Source organism: Zea mays, chromosome 6, assembly GCF_902167145.1.
Source record: "Zea mays cultivar B73 chromosome 6, Zm-B73-REFERENCE-NAM-5.0, whole genome shotgun sequence".
Lineage (NCBI taxonomy): Eukaryota > Viridiplantae > Streptophyta > Magnoliopsida > Poales > Poaceae > Zea > Zea mays.
In genome coordinates, this window is record NC_050101.1 from 174,993,686 (window position 1) to 175,018,917 (window position 25,232).

The 25,232-nt window shown below is 53.6% G+C and overlaps 1 protein-coding gene across 2 annotated transcripts in view; it reads left to right on the plus strand.

Annotated features, from left to right (window-relative positions):
- The window catches only part of LOC100273076 (uncharacterized), a 44,208-nt gene that overhangs the window by 14,136 nt on the left and 4,840 nt on the right, over positions 1 to 25,232 (plus strand). The window contains exon 3 of one of the 2 annotated variants that reach the window (XM_035959426.1): positions 22,715 to 23,485. In XM_035959426.1, the coding sequence (XP_035815319.1) occupies positions 23,087 to 23,485 (399 nt within the window). In that variant the 5' untranslated portion in view covers positions 22,715 to 23,086. Of the gene's footprint in view, positions 1 to 22,714; positions 23,486 to 25,232 lie in introns of those variants that run through there. The other variant, NM_001352619.1, reaches the window with a different exon arrangement.

Below are 25,232 nucleotides of genomic sequence, written 5' to 3' on the forward strand. Positions count from 1 at the left end.
CTTATAAGAAGAACTAGAGGCAAACATGGCATGAGAATCATAAACATGTGAATCAAAATCATTATAAGCATTTCTAGCATTTCTCCTATCATAATACATAAAAGCATGGTTCTTTTTAGCATTACTAGCCATAGGGGCCTTCCCTTTCTCCTTGACGAAGATGGGAGCCTTATGGCTTGTTAAGTTCTTGGCCTCTCTCTTGAAGCCAAGACCATCCTTAATTGAGGGGTGTCTACCAACCGTATAGGCATCCCTTGCAAATTTTATTTTATCAACTTCATTCTTGCTAGTCTTAAGTTGGGCATTAAGACTAGCCACTTCCTTATTTAATTTGGAAATTAAAACTAGATGTTCACTACAGGCATCAACATCGAAATCCTTACACCTAGTGCAAATCTTAACATGTTCTACACAAGAATTAGATTTATTTGCTACTTCTAACTTAGCATTTAAATCATTGTTAAAACCTTGTAAAGTAGAAATGGTTTCATGACAAGTAGATAGTTCATAAGAAAGCATTTCATTTCTTTTTACTTCTAAAGCATATGATTTTTGTGCCTCTACAAATTTATCATGTTCATCATACAATAAATCCTCCTGCTTTTCTAAAAGCCTATCCTTTTCATTCAATGCATCAATCAATTCATTGATTTTATCTATCTTAGATCTATCTAAGCCCTTGAACAAGCATGAATAATCTATGTCATCATCACTAGACTCACTATCACTAGAAGAAGCATAAGTGGAGTCTTGAGTACTCACCTTCTTCTCCCTTGCCATAAGACATGTGAGACGCTCGTTGGGGAAGAGAGCCGATTTGTTGAAGGCAGTGGCGGCGAGTCCTTCGTTGTCGGAGTCGGAGGAGGAGCAATCCGAGTCCCACTCCTTTCCTAGATGCGCCTCGCCCTTTGCCTTCTTGTATTGCTTCTTCTTTTCTCTTTTGTTCCCCTTTTCCTGGTCACTTTCATTATCGGGACAGTTAGCGATAAAATGACCAAGCTTACCGCATTTGAAGCATGAGCGCTTCCCCTTGGTCTTGGTCTTGCTTGGCTGCCTCTTGCGACCATTTAGCGCCGTCTTGAATCTCTTGATGATGAGAGCCATCTCTTCATCGTTGAGTCCGGCCGCCTCAATTTGTGCCACCTTGCTAGGTAGCGCCTCCTTGCTTCGTGTTGCCTTGAGAGCGAGAGGTTGCGGCTCGTTGATCGGACCATTCAAGGCGTCGTCCACATATCTCGCCTCCTTGATCATCATTCGCCCGCTAACAAATTTCCCAAGAACTTCTTCGGGCGACATCTTGGTGTACCTGGGATTTTCACGTATATTGTTCACCAAGTGAGGATCAAGAACGGTAAATGACCTTAGCATTAGGCGGACGACGTCGTGGTCCGTCCATCTCGTGCTCCCGTAGCTTCTTATCTTGTTGATAAGAGTCTTGAGCCGATTGTATGTTTGCGTTGGCTCCTCGCCCCTTATCATTGCGAACCGTCCAAGCTCGCCCTCCACCAACTCCATCTTGGTGAGTAAGGTGACGTCGTTCCCCTCATGAGAAATTTTGAGGGTGTCCCAGATTTGCTTGGCGTTATCCAAGCCGCTCACCTTATGGTATTCATTCCTGCACAAGGAAGCTAGAAGAACAGTAGTAGCTTGTGCATTCTTATGAATTTGTTCATTAATGAACATGGGACTATCCGAACTATCAAAATGCATTCCACTCTCTACAATCTCCCATATACTAGGATGGAGAGAGAATAGGTGACTACGCATTTTGTGGCTCCAAAATCCGTAGTCCTCTCCATCAAAGTGTGGGGGCTTACCGAGTGGAATGGAGAGCAAATGAGAATGTGAACTTTGCGGAATACGAGAGTAATCAAAAGAAAAGTTCGAATTAACCGGTTTTCTTCTCTCGTAGTCGTTGTGGTCCTCGTCCTTTTGGGAAGAAGTAGACTCGTCGCTGTCGTAGTAGACGATCTCCTTGATGCGCCTGGTCTTCTTCTTCTTCCCTTCCTTCCGTCTTTGGCCCGAGCCGGAGTCGGTAGGCTTATCGTCCTTCGGCTCGTTGACGAAGGATTCCTTCTCTTTGTCGTTGATCACTATACCCTTCCCCTTAGGATCCATCTCTTCGGGCGGTTAGTCCCTTTGTGAAGAGAACGGCTCTGATACCAATTGAGAGCACCTAGAGGGGGGGGGGGTGAATAGGTGATCCTGTAAAAACTTCAAACTTAAGCCACAAAAACTTGTTAAGTGTTAGCACGATTATTGCCAAGTGGCTAAGGTGAAGTCTCAACAGTCTCAACAAAACACAGTACCACAAGAGAATCAGGCACAGAGTGACACAGTGGTTTTATCCCGTGGTTCGGCCAAGACCAACGCTTGCCTACTCCACGTTGTGGCGTCCCAACGGACGAGGGTTGCAATCAACCCCTCTCAAGCGGTCCAAAGACCCACTTGAATACCACGGTGTTTTGTTTTCCTTTCACTATCCCGTTTGCAAGGAATCTCCACAAATTGGAGTCTCTTGCCCTTACAAGTATATGATCACAAATGAAACACAGAGTAAGGGAGGGAAGCAACACACACAAATCCACAGCAAAAGCGCACACACACGGCCAAGAATCGAGCTCACACGACTATCTCAGAGTTCTCACTTAGAACAGAGCTCGAATCACTTAGAAACACAAACGAATGTGCAGAGACTTAGTGTGGATGATCAAGAATGCTCAAAGGTTGCTTGTATCTCTCCTCCATGCGCCTAGGGGCTCCTTTTATAGCCCCAAGGCAGCTAGGAGCCGTTGAGAGCAAATCCGGAAGGCCATCCTTGCCTTCTGTCGTCGGGGGCACCGGACAGTCCGGTGCACACCGGACACTGTCCGGTGCCCGATTTGTTTCCTTAAACGGCGAAGACGACCGTTGCAGACCGTTGGCAGATCTGGCGCTGTTGGCGCACCGGACATGTCCGGTGCACACCGGACAGTCCGGTGCCGTCTTCCGACCGTTGGCTCGGCCACGTGTCCCGCGCGGATTGCGCGGCCGACCGTTGGCCCTGGACGACCGTTGGCTCACCGGACAGTCCGGTGCACACCGGACAGTCCGGTGAATTTTAGCCGTACGCCGCCGGCCAATTTCCCGAGAGCGGCCAGTTCGAGTCGCGCCAGCCTGGCGCACCGGACACTGTCCGGTGCACACCGGACAGTCCGGTGCTCCAGACCGAGCTGGGTCTTGGCAGCACACAGCCAAGTCCCTTCTCCTTTTCTCTATTCTTCTTCTTTCTGTTTCTAACACTTAGACAAATATATTAGTACTTAAAACCAATGTACTAAGGCTTAGAAACATACCTTTACTTCATGATTTTCACCTTGTTCATCCATGTACATAAATTCACATTTAGGCCCTTGTGTTTGCACTCAATCACCAAAATACTTAGAAATGGCCCAAGGGCACATTTCCCTTTCAGGTGCCACTTGACAGAGTGAGACTGACAGGCAGTCAGGCCCTGCCGAAGGCACCATAGGAAGCTCCGCTTCGCCCGACCCAGGGCTCGGACTCGGGCTCAGACCCGGAAGACGGCGAACTCCGCTCCGCCCGACCCAGGGCTCGGACTCGGGCTCAGCCCCGGAAGACGGCGAACTCCGCTCCGCCCGACCCAGGGCTCGGACTCGGGCTAAGTCCTGGAAGACGGCGAACTCCGCTCCGCCCGACCCAGGGCTCGGACTTGGGCTCGGCCCCAGAAGACGACGAACTCCGCTCTGCCCGACCCAGGGCTCGGACTCGGGCTCAGCCCCGGAAGACGGCGAACTCCGCTCTGCCCGACCCAGGGCTCGGACTTGGGCTCGGCCCCAGAAGACGACGAACTCCGCTCTGCCCGACCCAGGGCTCGGACTTGGGCTCAGCCCTAGAAGACGACGAACTCCGCCTCGCCCGACCCAGGGGCTCGGACTCGACCTCGACCACGGAAGACAGACTCGACCTCGGCTTCAGAGGAGCTTCCACATCGCCCAACCTAGGGCGCAGACCAGCCACGTCAACAGGAGGCGCCATCATCACCCTACCCCGAGCTGACTCGGGCCGCAGGGAACAAGACCGGTGTCCTATCTGGCTCGCTCCGCTAGATAAGCAATGATGGCGCCCCGCATACTCTGTGACGACGGCGGCTCTCAGCCCCCTTACGGAAGCAAGAGGACGTCAGCAAGGACTCAACCGCTCCGACAGCTGTCCCTCCGCCAGGCTCCATCGCTCCTCCGACGGCCACGACATCACACCAGTTGGGTGCCAAAATCTCTCCGGCTGCCACAACAGCATGTACTTAGTGAAAGGGAATTAGGCTTACACCTAGTTCCTAAATAATTTTGGTGGTTGAATTGCCCAACACAAATAATTGGACTAACTAGTTTGCTCTAGTGTATAAGTTATACAGGTGTAAAAGGTTCACACTTAGCCAATAAAAGATCAAATATTGGATTCAACAAAGGAGCAAAGGGACAACCGAAGGCACCTCTGGTCTGGGGCACCGGACTGTCCGGTGCACCACCGGACAGTGTCCGGTGCACCAGAGGACTCCAACTCAAACTTGCCACCTTCGGGAATTTCCAGAGGCACTCCGCTATAATTCACCGTACTGTCCGGTGTACACCGGACAGTGTCCGGTGCTCCAAGGAAGAGCGGCCTCCGGAACTCGCCAGCCTCGGGGAAACGCAGTGGCTGCTCCGCTATAATTCACCGGACATGTCCGGTGTACACCGGACTGTCCGGTGAACCAGCAGAGCAACGACTACTTCGCGCCAACGGTCACCTGCAGGCGCATTCAATGCGCGCCAGAAGCGCGCAGAAGTCAGGCACGCCCATACTGGCGCACCGGACATTGAACAGTACATGTCCGGTGTGCACCGGACATCCAGGCGGGCCCAGAGGACAGAAGCTCTAACGGTCGGAATCCAACGGCATTGGTGACGTGGCTGGCGCACCGGACTGTCCGGTGCACCATACGACAGACAACCTCCACCAACGGTCAAGCTTGGTGGTTGGGGCTATAAATACCCCAACCACCCCCACATTCATGGATCCAAGTTTTTCAGCTTCCAACCACTATACAAGAGCTAGCATTCATTGCAAAGCACACCAAAAGAGATCAAATCCTCTCCCAACTTCAAACAAAGCCTTAGTGACTAGAGAGAGTGATTTGTAGTGTTCATTTGAGCTCTTGCGCTTGGATCGCTTCTTTTCTTTCACATTCTTTCTTGTGATCAAACACTCACTTGTAATTGAGGCAAGAGACACAAATTGTGTGGTGGTCCTTGCGGGAAGTTTGATTCCCAAGTGATTTGAGAAGAGAAGCTCACTCGGTCCGAGGGACCGTTTGAGAGAGGGAAGGGTTGAAAGAGACCCGGCCTTTGTGGCCTCCTCAACGAGTAGGTTTGCGAGAACCGAACCTCGGCAAAACAAATCCGCGTGTCGCACTCTTCATTTTGCTTGCGATTTGTTTTGCACCCTCTCTCTCGCGGACTCGTTTATATTTCTAACGCTAACCCGGCTTGTAGTTGTGCTTATATTTGTAAATTTCAGTTTCGCCCTATTCACCCCCCCTCTAGGCGACTATCAATTGGTATCAGAGCCAGGTTCTTCATTAGAGCCTAACCGCTCGAAGTGATGTCGGGAGATCACGCCAAGAAGGAGATGGAGACCGGCGAAAAGCCCACTACAAGCCACGGGAGCACTTCATCGGAAGAGTCCCGCACCAAGAGGAAGGAGAAGAAAGACTCCTCCAAAGGGAAGGAGAAGAAGAAGGACTCCTCCAAAGGGAAGGAGAAGAAATCTTCTTCACACAAAGAGAAGAAGGAGAAGTCTTCCTCCCACAAGCCGCAACGGAGTGGGGACAAGAAAAAGAGGATGAGGAAAGTGGTCTACTACGAGACCGTTTCTTCATCGACATCCACCTCCGGCTCCGACGCGGCATCCGTCACTTCTAAGCGCCAAGAGCGCAAGAAGTATAGTAAGATCCCCCTACGCTACCCTCGCATTTCTAAACATACACCTTTACTTTTCGTCCCATTAGGCAAACCACCAACATTTGATGGTGAAGATTACACTAGGTGGAGTGATTTAATGCGATTTCATCTAACCTCACTCCACAAAAGTATATGGGATGTTGTTGAGTTTGGTGCACAGGTACCATCCGTAGGGGATGAAGACTATGATGAGGATGAGGTGGCCCAAATCGAGCACTTCAACTCTCAAGCGACAACAATACTCCTCGCCTCTCTAAGTAGAGAGGATTATAACAAAGTGCAAGGGTTGAAGAGCGCCAAGGAGGTTTGGGATGTGCTCAAAACCGCTCACGAAGGAGATGAGCTGACAAAGATCACCAAGCGGGAGACGATCGAGGGGGAGCTCGGTCGGTTCCGGCGTCGCAAAGGGGAGGAGCCACAAAACATGTACAACCGGCTCAAGACCTTGGTGAATCAAGTGCGCAACCTCAGGAGCAAAAAGTGGGATGACCACAAAGTGGTTAAGGTTATTCTAAGATCTCTTATTTTCCTTAACCCTACTCAAGTTCAATTAATCCGTGGCAACCCAAGATATACACTAATGACCCCCGAGGAAGTAATCGGGAATTTTGTAAGTTTTGAGTGCATGATCGAAGGCTCGAGGAAGATCAACGAGCTTGATGATCCCTCCACATCCGAAGCTCAACCCGTCGCATTTAAGGCGACGGAGGAAAAGAAGGAGGAGTCTACACCAAGTAGACAACCAATCGACGCCTCCAAGCTCGACAATGAGGAAATGGCGCTCGTCATCAAGAGCTTCCGCCAAATCCTCAAACAAAGGAGGGGAAAGACTACAAGTCCCGCTCCAAGAAGGTTTGCTACAAGTGTGGTAAGCCTGGTCACTTTATAGCTAAATGTCCATTATCAAGTGATAGTGACAGGGGCGACGACAAGAAGGGGAGAAGAAAGGAGAAGAAGAGGTACTACAAGAAGAAGGGCGGCGATGCCCATATTTGTCGGGAGTGGGACTCTGACGAAAGCTCTAGCGACTCCTCCGACGACGAGGACGCCGCCAACATCGCCGTCACCAAAGGACTTCTCTTCCCCAACGTCGGCCACAAGTGCCTCATGGCAAAGGACGGCAAGAGAAAGAAGGTAAAATCCAAATCATCCACTAAATATGAGTCTTCTAGTGATGATAATGCTAGTGATGAGGAGGACAACTTGCGTACCCTTTTTGCCAACCTTAACATAGAACAAAAGGAAAAATTAAATGAATTAATTAGTGCTATTCATGAAAAGGATGACCTTTTGGATTCCCAAGAGGACTTTCTAATTAAGGAAAATAAGAAGCATGTTAAGGTTAAAAATGCTTATGCTCTAGAAGTAGAAAAATGTGAAAAATTGTCTAGTGAGCTAAGCACTTGCCATGAGACTATAGACAACCTTAGAAATGAGAATTCTAACTTATTAGCTAAGGTTGATTCTATTGCTTGTAATGTTTCAATTCCCAATATTAGAAATGATAATGATGATTTACTTGCTAAGATTGAAGAATTAAACTTATCTCTTGTTAGCCTTAAGAATGAAAATGAAAAATTAATTGCTAAGGCTAAAGATCTTGATGTTTGCAATGTTACTATTTCTAACCTTAGAAGTGAGAACGATATATTACATGCTAAGGTTGTAGAATTAAAATCTTGCAAACCCTCTACATCTATCGTTGAGCATGTATCTATTTGTACTAGATGTAGAGATGTTGATATTAATGATATTCATGATCACATGTCTTTAATTAAACAACAAAACGATCACATAGCAAAATTAGATGCTAAAATTGCCAAGCATAACTTAGAGAATGAAAAATTTAAATTTGCTCGTAGCATGCTTTATAATGGGAGACGCCCTGGCATCAAGGATGGCATTGCCTTCCAAAGGGGAGACAATGTCAAACTTAATGCCCCTCCTAAGAAATTGTCCAACTTTGTTAAGGGCAAGGCTCCCATGGCTCAGGATAACGAGGGTTACATTTTATACCCTGTCGGTTATCCCGAGGACAAAATTAGGAGAATTCATTCTAGGAAGTCTCACTCTGGCCCTAACCATGCTTTTATGTATGAGGGTGAGACATCTAGCTCTAGGCAACCAACCCGTGCTAAGTTGCCTAAGAAGAAAACTCCTAGTGCATCAAATGAACATAATCTCTCATTTAAAACTTTTGATGCATCTTATGTGTTGACTAACAAATCCGGCAAAGTAGTTGCCAAATATGTTGGGGGAAAGCACAAGGGGTCAAAGACTTGTGTTTGGGTACCCAAAGTTCTTGTGTCTAATGCCAAAGGACCCAAAACCATTTGGGTACCTAAAGTCAAGAACTAAACTTGTTTTGTAGGTTTATGCATCTGGGGGCTCAAGTTGGATACTCGACAGCGGGTGCACAAACCACATGACAGGGGAGAAGAAGATGTTCTCCTCCTACGAGAAAAACCAAGATCCCCAACGAGCAATCACATTCGGGGATGGAAATCAAGGTTTGGTCAAAGGTCTTGGTAAAATAGCTATATCTCCTGACCATTCTATTTCAAATGTTTTTCTTGTAGACTCATTAGACTACAATTTGCTTTCCGTATCTCAATTATGCAAAATGGGCTACAATTGTCTCTTTACTGATGTAGGTGTCACTAGATCTAGGGGGTCCCTCCGAAGGCAATCATCTCGGCATGCCGGAGGACGGTGATCTCCCTAGGCCGGTGCCCCGCGTTGACATCCCACGGGAGCTAGCTGTGGTCCCCGTTCAGGCGGGGGCCATGACCCACAGCTCGAGCAAATCCGCGGGGTGCAGGCCAGGCTCGACGAGGGAGCAGGAGCGCTTGAGCCGATCCGCCGGGACGTCGGGCAGGCATGGGCGGGCCAACCCCCGGCCGGAGAAATACGTCATCTGCCCCAGGGTTTCTAGCACCGCGTCGCCGACGACGTCAGGGTCAGGCCGCCACCCGCATCCAGTGGGGTCGGCCAGAACCTGGCTGCAGTAGCGATACTTCTCCGCGCGATGCCGGAGCCATCAACCACCGAGGGCCGGCGAATCCAGGGGAGCTCAAGAATCTCCTGGAAGGCGCCGCGGTCCGACGGGACGAGAGCTCTGCCTCCCGAAGGCAGGGGTACCCCTCGGAACCTCATGCCGCGACTTCCCGATTCATGCGGGAAGCCACGGTCTACACCGGGCGCACGCGCAACACCGCGCCGGCGGCCCCGGGTCGCCTCGGCAACGAGCACCATCACCGCGACCGTCGGGCCCACCTCGACGAGAGGGTGCGCCGAGGCTACCACCCCCGGCGCGGGGGACGCTACGACAGCGGGGAGGATCGGAGTCCCTCGCCTGAACCGCTCGGTCCGCAGGCCTTCAGCCGGGCCATCCGACGGGCACCGTTCCCGACCCGGTTCCGACCCCCGACTACCATCACAAAGTACTCGGGGGAGACGAGACCGGAACTGTGGCTCGCGGACTACCGTCTGGCCTGCCAACTGGGTGGAACGGACGATGACAACCTCATCATCCGCAACCTCCCCCTGTTCCTCTCCGACACCGCTCGCGCCTGGTTGGAGCACCTGCCTCCGGGGCAGATCTCCAACTGGGACGACCTAGTCCAAGCTTTCGCCGGCAATTTCCAGGGCACATACGTGCGCCCCGGGAATTCCTGGGACCTCCGAAGCTGCCGGCAGCAGCTGGGAGAGTCTCTCCGGGACTACATCTGGCGATTCTCGAAGCAGCGCACCGAGCTGCCCAACATCACCGACTCGGATGTCATCGGCGCGTTCCTTGCCGGCACCACCTGCCGCGACCTAGTGAGCAAGCTAGGTCGCAAGACCCCCACCAGGGCGAGCGAGCTGATGGACATCGCCACCAAGTTCGCCTCCGGCCAGGAGGCGGTCGAGGCTATCTTCCGAAAGGACAAGCAGCCCCAGGGCCGCCCATCGGAAGATGCTCCCGAGGCGTCGACTCAGCGCGACGCCAAGAAGAAAGGCAGGAAGAAGTCGCAAGCGAAACGCGACGCCGCCGACGCGGACCTTGTCGCCGCCGCCGAGTACAAGAACCCTCGGAAACCCCCCGGAGGTGCCAACCTCTTCGACAAGATGCTCAAGGAGCCATGCCCCTATCACCAGGGGCCCGTCAAGCACACCCTTGAGGAGTGCGTCATGCTTCGGCGCCACTTCCACAGGGCCGGGCCACCCGCGGAGGGTGGCAGGGCCCGCGACGACGACAAGAAGGAAGATCACCAAGCAGGAGAGTTCCCCGAGGTCCGTGACTGCTTCATGATCTACGGTGGGCAAGCGGCGAATGCCTCGGCTCGGCACCGCAAGCAAGAGCGCCGGGAGGTCTGCTCGGTGAAGGTGGCGGCGTCAGTCTACCTAGACTGGTCCGACAAGCCCATCACCTTCGACCAAGCCGACCACCCCGACCACGTGCCGAGCCCGGGGAAATACCCGCTCGTCGTCGACCCCGTCATCGGCGACGTCAGGCTCACCAAGGTCCTTATGGACGGAGGCAGCAGCCTCAACATCATCTACGCCGAGACCCTCGGGCTCCTGCGTGTCGATCTGTCCTCCGTCCGAGCAGGCGCTGCGCCCTTCCATGGGATCATTCCCGGGAAGCGCGTCCAGCCCCTCGGACGACTCGACCTCCCCGTCTGCTTCGGAACACCCTCCAACTTCCGAAGGGAGACCCTGACATTCGAGGTGGTCGGGTTCCGAGGAACCTACCACGCGGTACTGGAAGGCCATGCTACACGAAGTTCATGGTCGTCCCCAACTACACCTACCTGAAGCTCAAGATGCCGGGCCCCAACGGGGTCATCACCGTCGGCCCCACGTACAAACACGCTTTCGAATGCGACGTGGAGTGCGTGGAGTACGCCGAGGCCCTCGCCGAGTCCGAGGCCCTCATCGCCGACCTGGAAAGCCTCTCTAAGGAGGTGCCAGACGTGAAACGTCATGCCGGCAACTTCGAGCCAGTGGAGACGGTTAAGGCCGTCCCCCTCGACCCCAGCGGCGACGCCTCCAGGCAGATCCGGATCAGCTCCGGGCTCGATCCCAAATAGGAAGCAGTGCTCGTCGACTTTTTCCGCGCGAACGCCGACGTCTTCGCGTGGAGTCCCTCGGACATGCCCGGCATACCGAGGGATGTCGCCGAGCACTCGCTGGACATTCGAGCCGGAGCCCGACCCGTCAAGCAGCCTCTGCGTCGATTCGACGAGGAGAAGCGCAGAGCGATAGGCGAGGAGATCCACAAGCTAATGGCGACAGGGTTCATCAAAGAGGTATTCCATCCCGAATGGCTTGCCAACCCTGTGCTTGTGAGAAAGAAAGGGGGGAAATGCGGATGTGTGTAGACTACACTGGTCTCAACAAAGCATGTCCGAAGGTTCCCTACCCTCTGCCTCGCATCGATCAAATCATGGATTCCACTGCTGGGTGCGAAACCCTGTCTTTCCTCGATGCCTACTCAGGGTATCATCAAATCAGGATGAAAGAGTCCAACCAGCTCGCGACTTCTTTCATCACACCCTTCGGCATGTACTGCTATGTCACCATGCCGTTCGGCTTGAGGAATGCGGGCGCGACGTACCAGCGGTGCATGAACCATGTGTTCGGCGAACACATTGGCCGCACGGTCGAGGCCTACGTCGATGACATCGTAGTCAAGACGAGGAAGGCTTCCGACCTCCTTTCCAACCTTGAAGTGACATTCCGACGTCTCAAGGCGAAAGGCGTCAAGTTCAATCCCGAGAAGTGTGTCTTCGGGGTGCCCCGAGGCATGCTCTTGGGGTTCATCATCTCCGAGCGGGGCATCGAAGCAAACCCGGAGAAGATCGCAGCCGTCACAAGCATGGGGCCCATCAAGGACTTGAAAGGCGTACAGAGGGTCATGGGATGTCTCGCGGCTCTGAGCCGTTTCATCTCACGCCTCGGCGAAAGAGGTCTACCTCTGTACCGCCTCTTAAGGAAGGCCGAGTGCTTCACTTGGACCCCTGAGGCCGAGGAAGCTCTCGGGAACTTGAAGGCGCTCCTCACAAAGGCGCCTATCTTGGTGCCTCCAGCTGCCGGAGAAGCCCTCTTGGTCTACGTCGCCGCGATCACTCAGGTGGTTAGCACCGCAATTGTGGTCGAGAGGCAAGAAGAGGGGCATGCATTGCCCGTTCAGAGGCCAGTTTACTTCATCAGCGAGGTACTGTCCGAAACCAAGGTCCGCTACCCACAAGTTCAGAAGCTGTTGTATGCAGTGATCCTGACACGGCGGAAGTTGCGACACTACTTCGAGTCTCATCCGGTAACTGTGGTGTCATCCTTCCCCCCGGGGGAGATCATCCAGTGCCGAGAGGCCTCGGGTAGGATTGCAAAGTGGGCGGTGGAAATCATGGGCGAGATAATCTCGTTCGCCCCTCGGAAGGCCATCAAGTCCCAGGTTTTGGCGGACTTCGTGGCCGAATGGGTCGACACCCAGCTACCGACGGCTCCGATCCAACCAGAGCTCTGGACCATGTTTTTCGACGGGTCGCTGATGAAGACGGGAGCCGGCGCAGGCCTACTCTTCATCTCGCCCCTCGGGAAACACCTACGCTATATGCTACGCCTCCATTTCCTAGCGTCCAACAATGTGGCTGAGTATGAGGCTCTGGTCAACGGGTTGCGGATCGCCATCGAGCTAGGGGTCCGGCGCCTCGACGCCCGCGGTGACTCGCAGCTCGTCATCGACCAAGTCATGAAGAACTCCCACTGCCGCGACCCGAAGATGGAGGCCTACTGCGATGAGGTTCGGCGCTTGGAAGACAAGTTCTACGGGCTCGAGCTTAACCAAATCGCTCGGCGCTACAACGAGACTGCGGACGAGCTGGCTAAAATAGCCTCGGGGTGAACAACGGTTCCCCCGGACGTCTTCTCCCAGGATCTGCACCAACCCTCCATCAAGATCGACGACACGGCCGAGCCTGAGGCGCCCTCGGCCCAGCCCGAGGTATCCTCGGCACAGCCCGAGGCACCCTCAGCTCGGCCCGAGGCGCCCTCGGACCAGCCCGAGGTACCCTCGGCCCCCGAGGGTGAGGCACTGCGTGTCGAGGAGCGAAGCAGGGTCACGCCTGATCGAAACTGGCAGACCCCGTACCTGCAATATCTCCACTAAGGAGAGCTACCCCTCGACCGAGCCGAGGCTCGGCGGGTGGCGCGGCGCGCCAAGTCGTTTGTCTTGCTGGGCGATGAGAAGGAGCTCTACCACCGCAGCCCCTCTGGCATCCTCCAGCGATGCATCTCCGTCGCCGAAGGTCAGGAACTCCTGCGAGAGATACACTCGGGGGCTTGCGGCCATCACGCAACGCCTCGAGCCCTTGTCGGGAATGCTTTCCGACAAGGCTTCTACAGGCCGACGGCGGTGGCCGACGCCACTAGAATTGTCCGCACCTGCGAAGGGTGTCAATTCTATGCGAAGCAGACCCACCTGCCCGCTCAGGCTCTGCAGACGATACCCATCACCTGGCCCTTTGCTGTGTGGGGTCTGGACCTCGTCGGCCCCTTGCAGAAGGCGCCCGGGGGCTACACGCACCTGCTGGTCGCCATCGACAAATTCTCCAAGTGGATCGAGGTTCGACCTCTGAACAGCATCAGGTCCGAGCAGGCGGTGGCGTTCTTCACCAACATCATCCATCGCTTCGGGGTCCCAAACTCCATCATCACCGACAACGACACCCAGTTCACCGGCAGAAAGTTCTTGGGCTTCTGCGAGGATCACCACATCCGGGTGGACTGGGCCACCGTGGCTCATCCCATGTCAAATGGGCAAGTAGAGTGTGCCAACGGCATGATTCTACAAGGGCTCAAGCCTCGGATCTACAACGACCTCAACAAGTTCGGCAAGCGATGGATGAAGGAACTCCCCTCGGTGGTCTGGAGCCTGAGGACAACGCCGAGCCGAGCCACGGGTTTCACGCCGTTCTTCCTAGTCTACGGGGCCGAGGCCGTCTTGCCCACAGACCTGGAATACGGCTCCCCGAGGACGAGGGCCTACAGCGATCAAAGCAACCAAGCTAGCCGAGAAGACTCGCTGGACCAGCTGGAACAGGCTCGGGACAAGGCCTTACTACACTCGCCGCGGTACCAGCAGTCCCTGCGACGCTACCACGCCCGAGGGGTCCGGTCCCGAGACCTCCAGGTGGGCGACCTGGTGCTTCGGCTGCGACAAGACGCCCGAGGGAGGCACAAGCTCACACCCCCGTGGGAGGGACCGTTCGTCATCGCCAAGGTTCTGAAGCCCGGAACGTACAAGCTGTCCAACAGTCAAGGCGAGGTCTACGGCAACGCTTGGAACATCCAACAGCTACGTCGCTTCTACCCTTAAGATGTTTTCAAGTTGTTCATATACCTCGCACCCACGCAAAGTTTAGTCATCAAGGAAGGGTCGGCCTCGCCTCGGCAAAGCCCGACCCTCCCTCGGGGGCTAAAAGGGGGGGAACCCCCTCTGCGTTGAAATTTTCCTCGAAAAAAGATCTTTTCTGCCAGAATGTCTTTCGTGCTTTTTGACTACTTCGAAAAGTGGATCCTGAAAACGACGGAGTACACGTAAGCAGCCAAGGCTGACCGAGCCGAGGGACTCCTACGCCTCCGGGATACGGATACCTCACTCATCACCTTCTGCGATAAGTAACTCACGTTCGGATAAGTGATTCCGCGGACCAAACAAGTCTTCACGTTCGGAAGTTCTTCTGCCAAAGCGATCCTTCGAGCCTTCTCGACTGAGTCGGTGACAGAGCCTCATGGACGGGTAAAAGTGCGTGTAAGCGGCAAGGCCGACCGAGCCGAGGGACTCCTACGCCTCCGGGATACGGATACCTCACTCATCACCTTCCGCGAGAAGCAACTCTCGCTCGCACAAACATCCATGTTACCGACAAAAAGTCCAGATACTCGAAACAAGAGGAAAAGAGACGCAACTTTACAACACAGCGAGGGTGTGTTCTGGCCTCGGCGGCCGCAGAAGACACACGCTACAAGACAATCTGATCCTGCAGGCTCGGGTCTTGACGCTGGAAGGGGGCAGCAGCACCCTCGGCTTCGACGACACCTTCGGCGAGGTCCGACCTAGCCTCGAACGGCGACGCGGTCCGAGGATCTCCACTCTAAAGGACGACGTCATCACCACGCCCGGGCAATCGCTGCCAGGGTCTTCTCCGGGAATCCGGCCCGAGCAGGCGGCTCGGCCGGTCACCCTGGGGCCTCGGCCAGCCGTCCTCCGAGGGCGCCAGCCCGACCCGAGGCTTCGGCTGGTCAACTCCAGCGTCGGTCCCGCTAACGGACGACCCGGCTAGGCTCCGGCCAACCAGGTTTCATTTTTGAGCCAACTCTGCCCCTGTTCATGCTGATATCGCTACCCATGGCCTCGGCTCATCCAAGAGCGGCCAAGGGGTCCCTTTAACTAAGCTAGAGGAGCCTAGGACAACAAGGCAGACCGAGCCGAGGGACTCCTACGCCTTCGGGATACGGATACCTCACTCGTCACCTTGACACGGGGCGACTCACGCTTGGTGAAGCGGTTCAGACAACCAACAGGCGAGTCTTAGTGCTCAAAAATGAGGAAAAAACACGGCTCCGTGCCAAAATTACATACATGTTTAGGCCTCGACAGCCACAATGAACAAAAACATTGGCATTCAAAGTGCCACTACAAACGGAACTCTGGTTCCGTCCCCGCGGGTATGAACAACCTCGAGCCTGCGGGGCGACGAACACCGGGGGACCCGCCAGCGACCTCTGCAGCAGCAGCCATGGTCCCAGGTTGGACGCAGCCGCCGGAGGGCTCTCATTCGCGTTCCCGCTCAAGGGACGCGAACCAGCTATTAAAGCCAAAGAGCGGGCCGCTCCCAAGCACACCGGCAGGTCCTCGCTGCCGTCCTCGCCGTGAATGCAAGGAAGAGGGCGGAATGTTGCATCCTAGCTGGGCAACAACAGTTCACCTTCCCCGGCATGGCTGGAGGACATCTCCGCTGCAGAGCTGGAGGGTGTTTGCCACCACCAGAAGCTGGAAGAAGAGGTGGCCCGCCGACCCGCGCAAGAGGTAGAGCCCCGGCTCGCCTCGCTCCCCGCCCCAGCGAGGATGACGAACACCCTCGACGCTGAGGGCGGGATCGAGATCACAGCCCGGCTTGCCTCTCCCCATCCAGGAGCTGGAGGTCACCGTCTTGGGTGACCACCAGCGGAGGGGTGCAACCGGGCTGTGTGATGAAAATCCTTGAAGCCGAACGACGGCTGAAAGGTACCAACTCCCACAGAGTTGTGTTCTTCCAACTATGAGGCGGAAAGACGACGGGTATCCCCCATCCGGGGCTTGGAAGGTGGAAAGACACGATGCATAAGGGAGCGCGAAGACATGGTCGCCTTCCAAAGGGGGTCACCCTCCTTTTAAAGGCGACTCTCCCTACTTGCGCCCCCAACCGTCGCGGGTTGAGTCTTCTCCAACACACTCCAAGGTCCTCCCCTGCGGCGCGGGGGCTAGGTCCCACACGTCATGCAAACCGGCACAGAGCAGAAGAAGCCAAACCGCCGCACGCGGTGCGCCCAACCGACCAGCGGTTACAAGTGACCCTCCACTTTTGCCCAGACCAACGGGCGAAAGGGGCGGGCAGCCATGCAGGCGACATGCAACCGAGCCAAGTGGGCGCGCTTCTCCGACTCCCAACACGCCCAGCATGGAGGCCCAGGCCCACGTGTCATGCAACCGGCGCGCCGAATGCTTCGTGCATGCAACCGCACCGCCACTCACGCCACCACCGCGCCTCCTCGATTGCGGAACCAATACCGCGACTCGAGGCGACCCAGCGCACGACCCAGCAGCGCCAGCCTGGCGCGGCAGTCAGTGCGGCCAAAAATGGGCCGACAGTAATGACGGTGGCAGGCGGGCGGGAGCAGCGGTCACGTCATCAGCCAAGCTCACGTCCCATCCGGGGGCAGCGAGAGAACCCTCTCTCACGGCGTGAAGACAACGCGCCCGTGTTCCGTTCCTCGAACGGCTCGCGCATGCGCAACGGCCGCCCCGCCAACCACTCGCCCCGTCGCATTAACTCCGCGGCGGGGCAGGCGGCGCCTCTGGCAGGAGAAGCAGGCGACGCTTCGCCTTCGCCATAATAACCGTGCCAAAAAAGGTACGTCGCGTCGTTCGATTTCGTATCCTTTTCCTTTTTTCCTCTTTCTCTCTCTTGCAACAGGGCCCGGGAAAGGGGGATACCCCGAAAAGGATCCTTCCCCGTGAAGGAACCAGGCTCCGAGCCTCCCTACTGATCAGAGGTTCGAAGGCTGGCCCCCCGGAAGGGTTCGACAGCCGCCTCAGATCGTGTGGGCCCTACACCCACTACTGGTCAGAGGTTCGAAGGCCGGCCCCTCGGAAGGGTTCCACGGCCGCCTCAGGCTACTCGGGCTCCGCGCCCATTACTGATCAGGGGTTCGAAGGCTGGCCCCCGAAGGGTTCACAGCCGCCTTAGACGCCGAGCGAGGGATGACCATGGGTACGTTCGATACATAACCAAGGCTCGGGCTGCGCTCCCGAGGTACCCTAGGACATTTCCGAGACCAGCGGGAACGATCTTGTAACGGAATCCCATCAGAGGGAGGCATCGAGCCCTCGGACCCCGTCGCCAGGGGACCGGGTCCGGCAGATCACCCGCAGGTACTTTTGGGCGTGCCCCTGGGCCCCTAGCCGACCCCTAACGAAAGGGGCACAGACGTCCACTCGGATTACCCGCTTGCAGCTCACCGGAGACACCATGTTCGGCGCCCATCGAGGGCAACATGGCGCTTTCCCCCCTCCTCCTTGCGGAAAGGCGACGCAGGGGCGTATGTAAAAAAGCCGAGTCTGTCCCTGATCACCCTCTCGCCCTGTGCAGAGGCTCGGGGGCTGCTCTCGCAAGCCCGGCTCTAGCCGAACCGTTGACAGCGTCAACATACCAGCCCGAGAACTTGGGACCCGACCGTACACCCGGGCTACGGCCAGCTCGCATGAGGGAACAACCAGACCAGCCGAAGCATTACGCGAGGCATTAAGACTTCGAAGGAGTGAAACCACTCCTCCGAGGCCTCGGGGGCTACACCCGGTGGGTGCGCTCGCGCGCACCCACCGGAACAAAACGCAACCGAGAAAGGCTGGTCCCCTTGCAAAAAAGTGCGACGAAAGCCTCCAAGCGAGTGCTAACACTCCCTTCGAGGCTCGGGGGCTACTGTCGGGGACCATAATTAGGGGTACCCTCAAGGCTCCTAATTCTCAGCTGGTAACCCCCATCAGCATAAAGCTGCAAAGGCCTGATGGGTGCGACTAAGTCAGGGATCAGTCCATTCGAGCGACTCGATCACGCCTCACCCGAGCCTAGCCTCGGACAAGGGCAGCCGACCCCGAAGGATTTCCGTCTCGCCCGAGGCCCCCCTCCAACGGCGAACATATTTCCGGCTCGCCCGAGGCCCTGCCTTCGCTAAGAAGCAACCCTGACCAAATCGCCGCACCAACCGACCAAATCAAAGGAGCATTTAATGCAAAGGTGGCCTGACACCTTTATCCTGACGCGCGCCCCCAGCCGGCAGAGCCGAAGTGACCGCCGTCACTTCGCCGCTCCACTGACCGACCTGACAGAAGGACAGCGCCACCTGCGCCACTCCGACTGCGGTGCCACTTGACAGAGTGAGACTGACAGGCAGTCAGGCCCTGCCAAAGGCACCATAGGAAGCTCCGCTTCGCCCGACCCAGGGCTCGGACTCGGGATCAGCCCCGGAAGACGGCGAACTCCGCTCCGCCCGACCCAGGGCTCGGACTCGGGCTAAGTCCCGGAAGACGGCGAACTCCGCTCCGCCCGACCTAGGGCTCGGACTTGGGCTCGGCCCCAGAAGACGACGAACTCCGCTCCGCCTGACCCAGGGCTCGGACTCGGGCTCATCCCTGGAAGACGGCGAACTCTGCTCTGCCCGACCCAGGGCTCGGACTTGGGCTCAGCCCCAGAAGACGACGAACTCCGCTCCGCCCAACCCAGGGATCGGACTTGGGCTCAGCCCTAGAAGACGACGAACTCCGCCTCGCCCGACCCAGGGGCTCGGACTCGACCTCGGCCACGGAAGACAGACTCGACCTCGGCTTCGGAGGAGCTTCCACATCGCCCAACCTAGGGCGCAGACCAGCCACGTCAACAGGAGGCGCCATCATCACCCTACCCCGAGCTGACTCGGGTCGCAGGGAACAAGACCGGTGTCCCATCTGGCTCGCTTCGCCAGATAAGCAATGATGGCCCCGCATACTCTGTGACGACGGCGGCTCTCAGCCCCCTTACGGAAGCAAGAGGACGTCAGTAAGGACTCAACCGCTCCGACAGTTGTCCCTCCGCTAGGCTCCATCGCTCCTCCGACGGCCACGACATCACACCAGCTGGGTGCCAAAATCTCTCCGGCTGCCACCACGGCATGTACTTAGGGCGCTAGCTCTCCTCCGCTAGACACGTAGCACTCTGCTACACCCCCCATTGTACACCTGGATCCTCTCCTTACGCCTATAAAAGGAAGGACCAGGGCCCTCTTAGAGAGGGTTGGCCGCGCGGGGACGAGGACGAGACAGGCGCTCGCTTGGGGCCGCTCGCTCCCTCTCCCGCGTGGACGCTTGTAACCCCCTACTGCAAGCGCACCCGACCTGGGCGCGGGACGAACACGAAGGCCGCGGGATTCCCACCTCTCTCACGCCGGTCTCCGACCGCCTCGCTCTCCCCCCTTCGCGCTCGCCCTCGCGCTCGACCCATCTGGGCTGGGGCACGCGGCGACATTCACTCGTCGGCCCAGGGACCCCCCGGTCTCGAAACGCCGACAAACAAGTACACGAAGTATTGTAAACCTCATCATGTTGCTTAGCGTTGAGGCTCACAACAAGCTCCTTGTGCAGAACTACCACAAACACCATATTGGTGTGGCAACTGTACCTAAAGCATATGACAACTTACAGTCTCCGAGGAAGAAGAGAGACTCTTGCAGAGGAAGGGATTGTAAGAGACATAATCAGGGACCAAGAAGGTGTAATTTTAAAATGTTGCAACATAATGGTAGCACCAATAGCAATACCAATTGTTGTGGCAATGAAAAAGGCAAAGGCGATGCAAGTGTCTCAAGGAATGTCAGCGAAGGTTGTTTCATGTATGGATCTTAGCAGTACTAGTCTCACCAATGTAGCAATGAGAAACATCTCATTGATATGTATTAGAAGTGGAAGAAACGCTAAAACTCAGAGGCTCACTTTGTCCACATGCATGTAAATGTCAAGACTGAATAGCCCATCCTTGAGCCACCTAAGGCTGTTAAACAATGTAGTCATGCCAACATGGATATTGATGCCACTGCTGATAGCAATGCCCTATTAGACAATGATGATTTCAACTTAGATAATGATGATCTCCTAGAGTAGACCAAGTTAATGACCATTAGTTTCATAGCCATTTTCTTAACTAATATTTTAAGTTCAAAAAAACTTTTATCTGGTCGTGGTTTAATAAATGTTACTGTTGAGCATACTTGATTTTTATAATTAAGATTGATTAGTGTGTGATTTCAATTATGCCCCTATATGATTTAATTGTGACTGTTATATTATATGTTATCATCCTCAATGGTGAATCTATATTATTTTTATTTAGAACAAGGCTTCTACTACTCACGATGGATGCAAATGATATACCATGTCTGATCGATAACACAACCTCAACATCAATATTTAAAGGGACAATATTTTTAGACGCTATAAAATATGAACGATAATTTTAATGTGTAATCGCATGCAATAATAGCCATGCTGTAAACTTTGGTAGAGCTATTGCCATCCTCCAAATGATACCAGGTTGTCCATTAAAGAAGTGTTCACGTTTCCAGATGCAACTTACTCTTCTCACCTTAAAAGATATTCGTTGTAGCGATTATTATGTTATAACTGCATGTGAGGATGTTGTTGAATACCTCCATATCACTGTATTAGATGGACATGAAACAAAAAGTGGTACAAAAAGCATTGGACATCTTCTATAATTTGTTTTACTCTATAAAAACTACCTCTTGAATTTGTTGGTATGCCTACACCGCATTTTAAAAATCCTGAGCCTTTTTGAGCATGGCATGAAAGACTAGGATACCCTATATTAAGTATGATGCATGACATCGTAAATATCTCTTCTGGCCATGGCATAAAAACTACACAAATTTCTAAAGACTTTCTATGTGCTTCTTGTGCTATAGGAAAATGTATAATTAATCCCTCTTACCTAAAACTGAAGGTTGGGTCCTCAAATTTTCTAGAGAGACTTTAGTGTGATATCTGTAGTCCAGTTAACACTTTTTTTGGTCTCTTAAGATATTTTATGATTCTTATAGATGCTTATACTAAATTGAGCATGTGTGCTTATTGTCCACATGGAACCATACATTTCTGCAAAATTTGTTGTTCGGATTATCCATTTATTTGCAAGCTTTCTAGAGAACTACACATATTCAAGTAGAATGGATAATACAGAGAGTTTACCTCCAAGGCTCTAAATGACTATTAATTATATTTCTCTAGGCATAAACATAGAGCACCCTATACCTAATGTGCATACACATAATGGACTCATCGAGTCCTTGATCAAAATAATAAAATTCATTTTTGGACCACCTGTCCAAGATAACATACTTCCAACCAGCTGTTGGACACACGGTTTTACACAATTGGAAGTTCCATATATGGTTTTATTAATTAATACAACTAGTGTACTAATCTCTTAGTGCCCATTCCCTTCTTCCGCCCTCTTTCTCACCACAGTCGAGTGAGAGATGCACGAGAGAGTGCCAACTTTGCACGTGTGGCTTCTCGTCATTGCCCATGGACACCCAATGGTGAGCATGCCATTGTGGAGTGGCCTTGCCATGGTGCCTTCATGCTCGAGACTAACATCACACACCTCTTCTCATGGTTTGTCGCCCCGCCGACAATCACCGACGGTCGTGGCAAGTTCTGATATCCTCTTTCCTTCCTCTGTCTACTGTGTGTTCGCGATTTGAAAATCTTAAGGTTAGGCTTTGGTTTTTTGGGGCATCCGGCTAGGGTTTCTTCCTTCCCTTATTATACATTTCTACTTCATGTTCTAACTAGATAACAACCTAAATCTAGGATTTTGAGAGGTTTTCTCCTAAAGACAAAGGGATTATAGCATATGGAATTAGGCCCCATGTCCGAAACTATGGCTTTCATACAACTCTTAATAAAATTGTGATATTAGCTCGTAACATTAGTTAAAAAAACGCAAAACGAAGATTATGCCTTCAGGATTGGCATGAATTACTATAGAGTCTGGAGTCTGGTGTCAATAACGACAGATACTCTGGTAGAATAGAGGTGACAGTCTTTCCTTCGCTGTTAAATCGGGTTTCGATACTGTGCACGAGTCAGAGGGTGATAAAGGTTGATGATTTAAGTGAGCCATTTCTCTATTTATACGGTACGAAGGATAACCACAACTAATAAATTATTGCGTCCCATCGGAGCGCAAGTATGGCATGTGACTGTCTTTGTAATCGAGCAGGATGAGATGAACTAAACGATCGATAATTGCATTTTGTGAACTCTTATTACCACCCGACAGGGAATCAACATGTCTAGTCAAACGAATCAATCATGCTTTTTGCATTGTCAAGTGATATTTCTGTACTACAAGGTTGGACGAACCACCAGCGACGACTCACGACACGCAAACTGGTTTGTTTTCACGCGAGCCACGTGATCCTTTGGAGCTGGTCTCCCTGCAGTTGGGGTCAGTTTGACGGTTAAAAGCAGAACAGCCAGCCCCGGTTGCGTCGCGTATGCATTGAGCATTGTGGTCGCTCCTGCGCTGTGTGTTTCTGGATAATAAAAGCCCCGCCAGCCCCCGCAGCGGAGAACCGCGCAAGTGGGTCAACTCGCAACTGAAGACCAAAGGCGAGCCGGCTGCCCGGATTCCGGAAGCGCCCAAGCCCCCCAACGCGACCGTCGCTGTCGCCACCGCGCTCGGCTCGCCCGCGTCCACAGAAGCCGCCAGGGCCATACGCCGATGAATCCTGCCGCGACGGCGGATCCCAGCAGCTCCAGCACCTCGGCGGCCACGCTGCGGAAGCGGATGATCTCTATAGACACGGCTCGACGAGGAGCCGACGGCGCGTCGCCTGAGACCGCGCCCAGGCCAGATCGGGCGGGTAGTGATAAGGCGCCGCAGGAGCGGGAGGAGGAGGGCTCGATGGCGGCCTCCGCGCCTGCGGCGGCAGCAGCGAGGGAGAGTGACCTGGAGGCGGTGGGCGAGCCGATGAGCCCCGCGGGGCGGCTGTTCCGCGAGACGCACTTCAACTGCTACATCGTGGCCGTGATCGGGCTGGGCGCGGCGGTGGACGTCGCGGCGGCGCGCGCGGGGCTGGAAGTCACGCTCGTCCGCCACCCACGCTTCTCCAGCGTCCAGGTACGCCCTTCCTAGCTCGCCTTACCAACCCGGCGCACGGACGACATCTGCACGACCTCATGGTAGGCTAGCATAACAGTATTGCCACCAAACGTTTTTCTTGGGGGGGACAGCTTTTCGAGCAAGCGAAAGTGATGGGGTGGGGGTGGGCTGGCACCGCTACGCTGAGTCCTGCCTGTACGGCGGCGTTATGTGCGGCACCTGCCGGCGGAAGGACCGATGAACAGGCTAGCCGAGCCCGTCAGCCCGCTAGGCGGTACCGTACCGCGGTATCCCCTGACCTTTGTCCGCTCGACAAGCTCTTCTTGATATCCACTCCAACCGGTCAGCCGCTAGCGAGCTTGCTGCTATCACCGTCTCACGCTTGCTGCGGTGGTGGTAAAATCGTTCCCCATCTCATGCTTGAGCTGAATGCTGCAGTGGTGCAAAAAATCAAGTAGAGGTAGTTGATGCTGAAAATATAACGTCAGGATATTCTGATCCGCCTCGACATCCATCAAAACTTAACCATAGCGCAAAGCAACTTGCGCTGTGGTTATAAAAGATCTGGCTATGATTTAGGAAATACGAACAATACTTGTTTCGTTTCCCATGCGTTTTCAGACGATAGACCTGCTTGTTTATGCTCTACTAGAAACGTACTATAGAATATAGAGCCAATTGAGCCTGGTGCAGTGCTGAAGAAGACCGATCAGATGGTAGCACTACATTCCATTTCGTCGACGTGCACGTGTCCGTGATGAATCTTAATCTTCTCCAAATTTTCACTCAGTTCTGTGCGAAAAGAATATGATGATGTTTAGTGTTCCTGAACTGAAACTGAAAGGTCGGTCTTTGACTGTAGCGTTACTGTACTCGAACCACCTGTTCCCTGTTCTCTCTTGGAGGCTCCAGAAGGTGCCAAACTCTTGCAGGATAGCAGCCGTTTGGAAGAAACGCACAAACGTGGACGCGGCACGCCACTGCACAGTGCAGACCAGTACGCCAGACAGAGACCCATGAGACCATCTCTAACCGTTTCCCTCACTTTTCTCTCCACATCTATACTTTCTATTATATTTTACTATATCACCTAAAAAATACTCACCAAGCACCAACAATTCACCTTATACAGCTCCCCCTATATACTATAATTTATTTATTTGACATTTTTTCATCAGTTTTTAAAGTTTAAAAAAAATCATAAACTGATCGTAATATCATAATATACATTGTTACCTAATTACATTACTTTAAAAAAATTAATATCACAAAGACAGAGTAATTAAAGTGTGTGGGGAGATTAGAGATCCTCCATATGGGATTGTTCGGTTACGCCAATCCAGAAGGGGAATCCCCTCTAACCCCCTTCTGGATTGGCGTAAGGTTGTCCGCGGCGCCTCCCACACGCTGCCCCCTCCCCTCCCGTAGCAGCCACATTGAACCGCTAGAAGCCGCAACGCTCCCCCCTACAAGGTCACCCACACCGCGGAATTTTTCTCTCACACTTCTTCTGGCGTGCCCCCTTGGATTGTTCATTGTATCGTGTTTTATGCCCACTAGTACTTGATAGTGGAAGAAAAAATGATAATGTATGAAAAAATAGGTATAGGAAATGATATTTTATGGTTGTAGTGGGGTGCTAGGTATGTGCTCGTGCGCTGTGACGGAAGTAAAAAATTTGTATGAAACATAGATACGGAACGACAAACATCACTATGATATGCAAAATTTGTGTGGAAAACATTATCAATATCGTAAAACAACT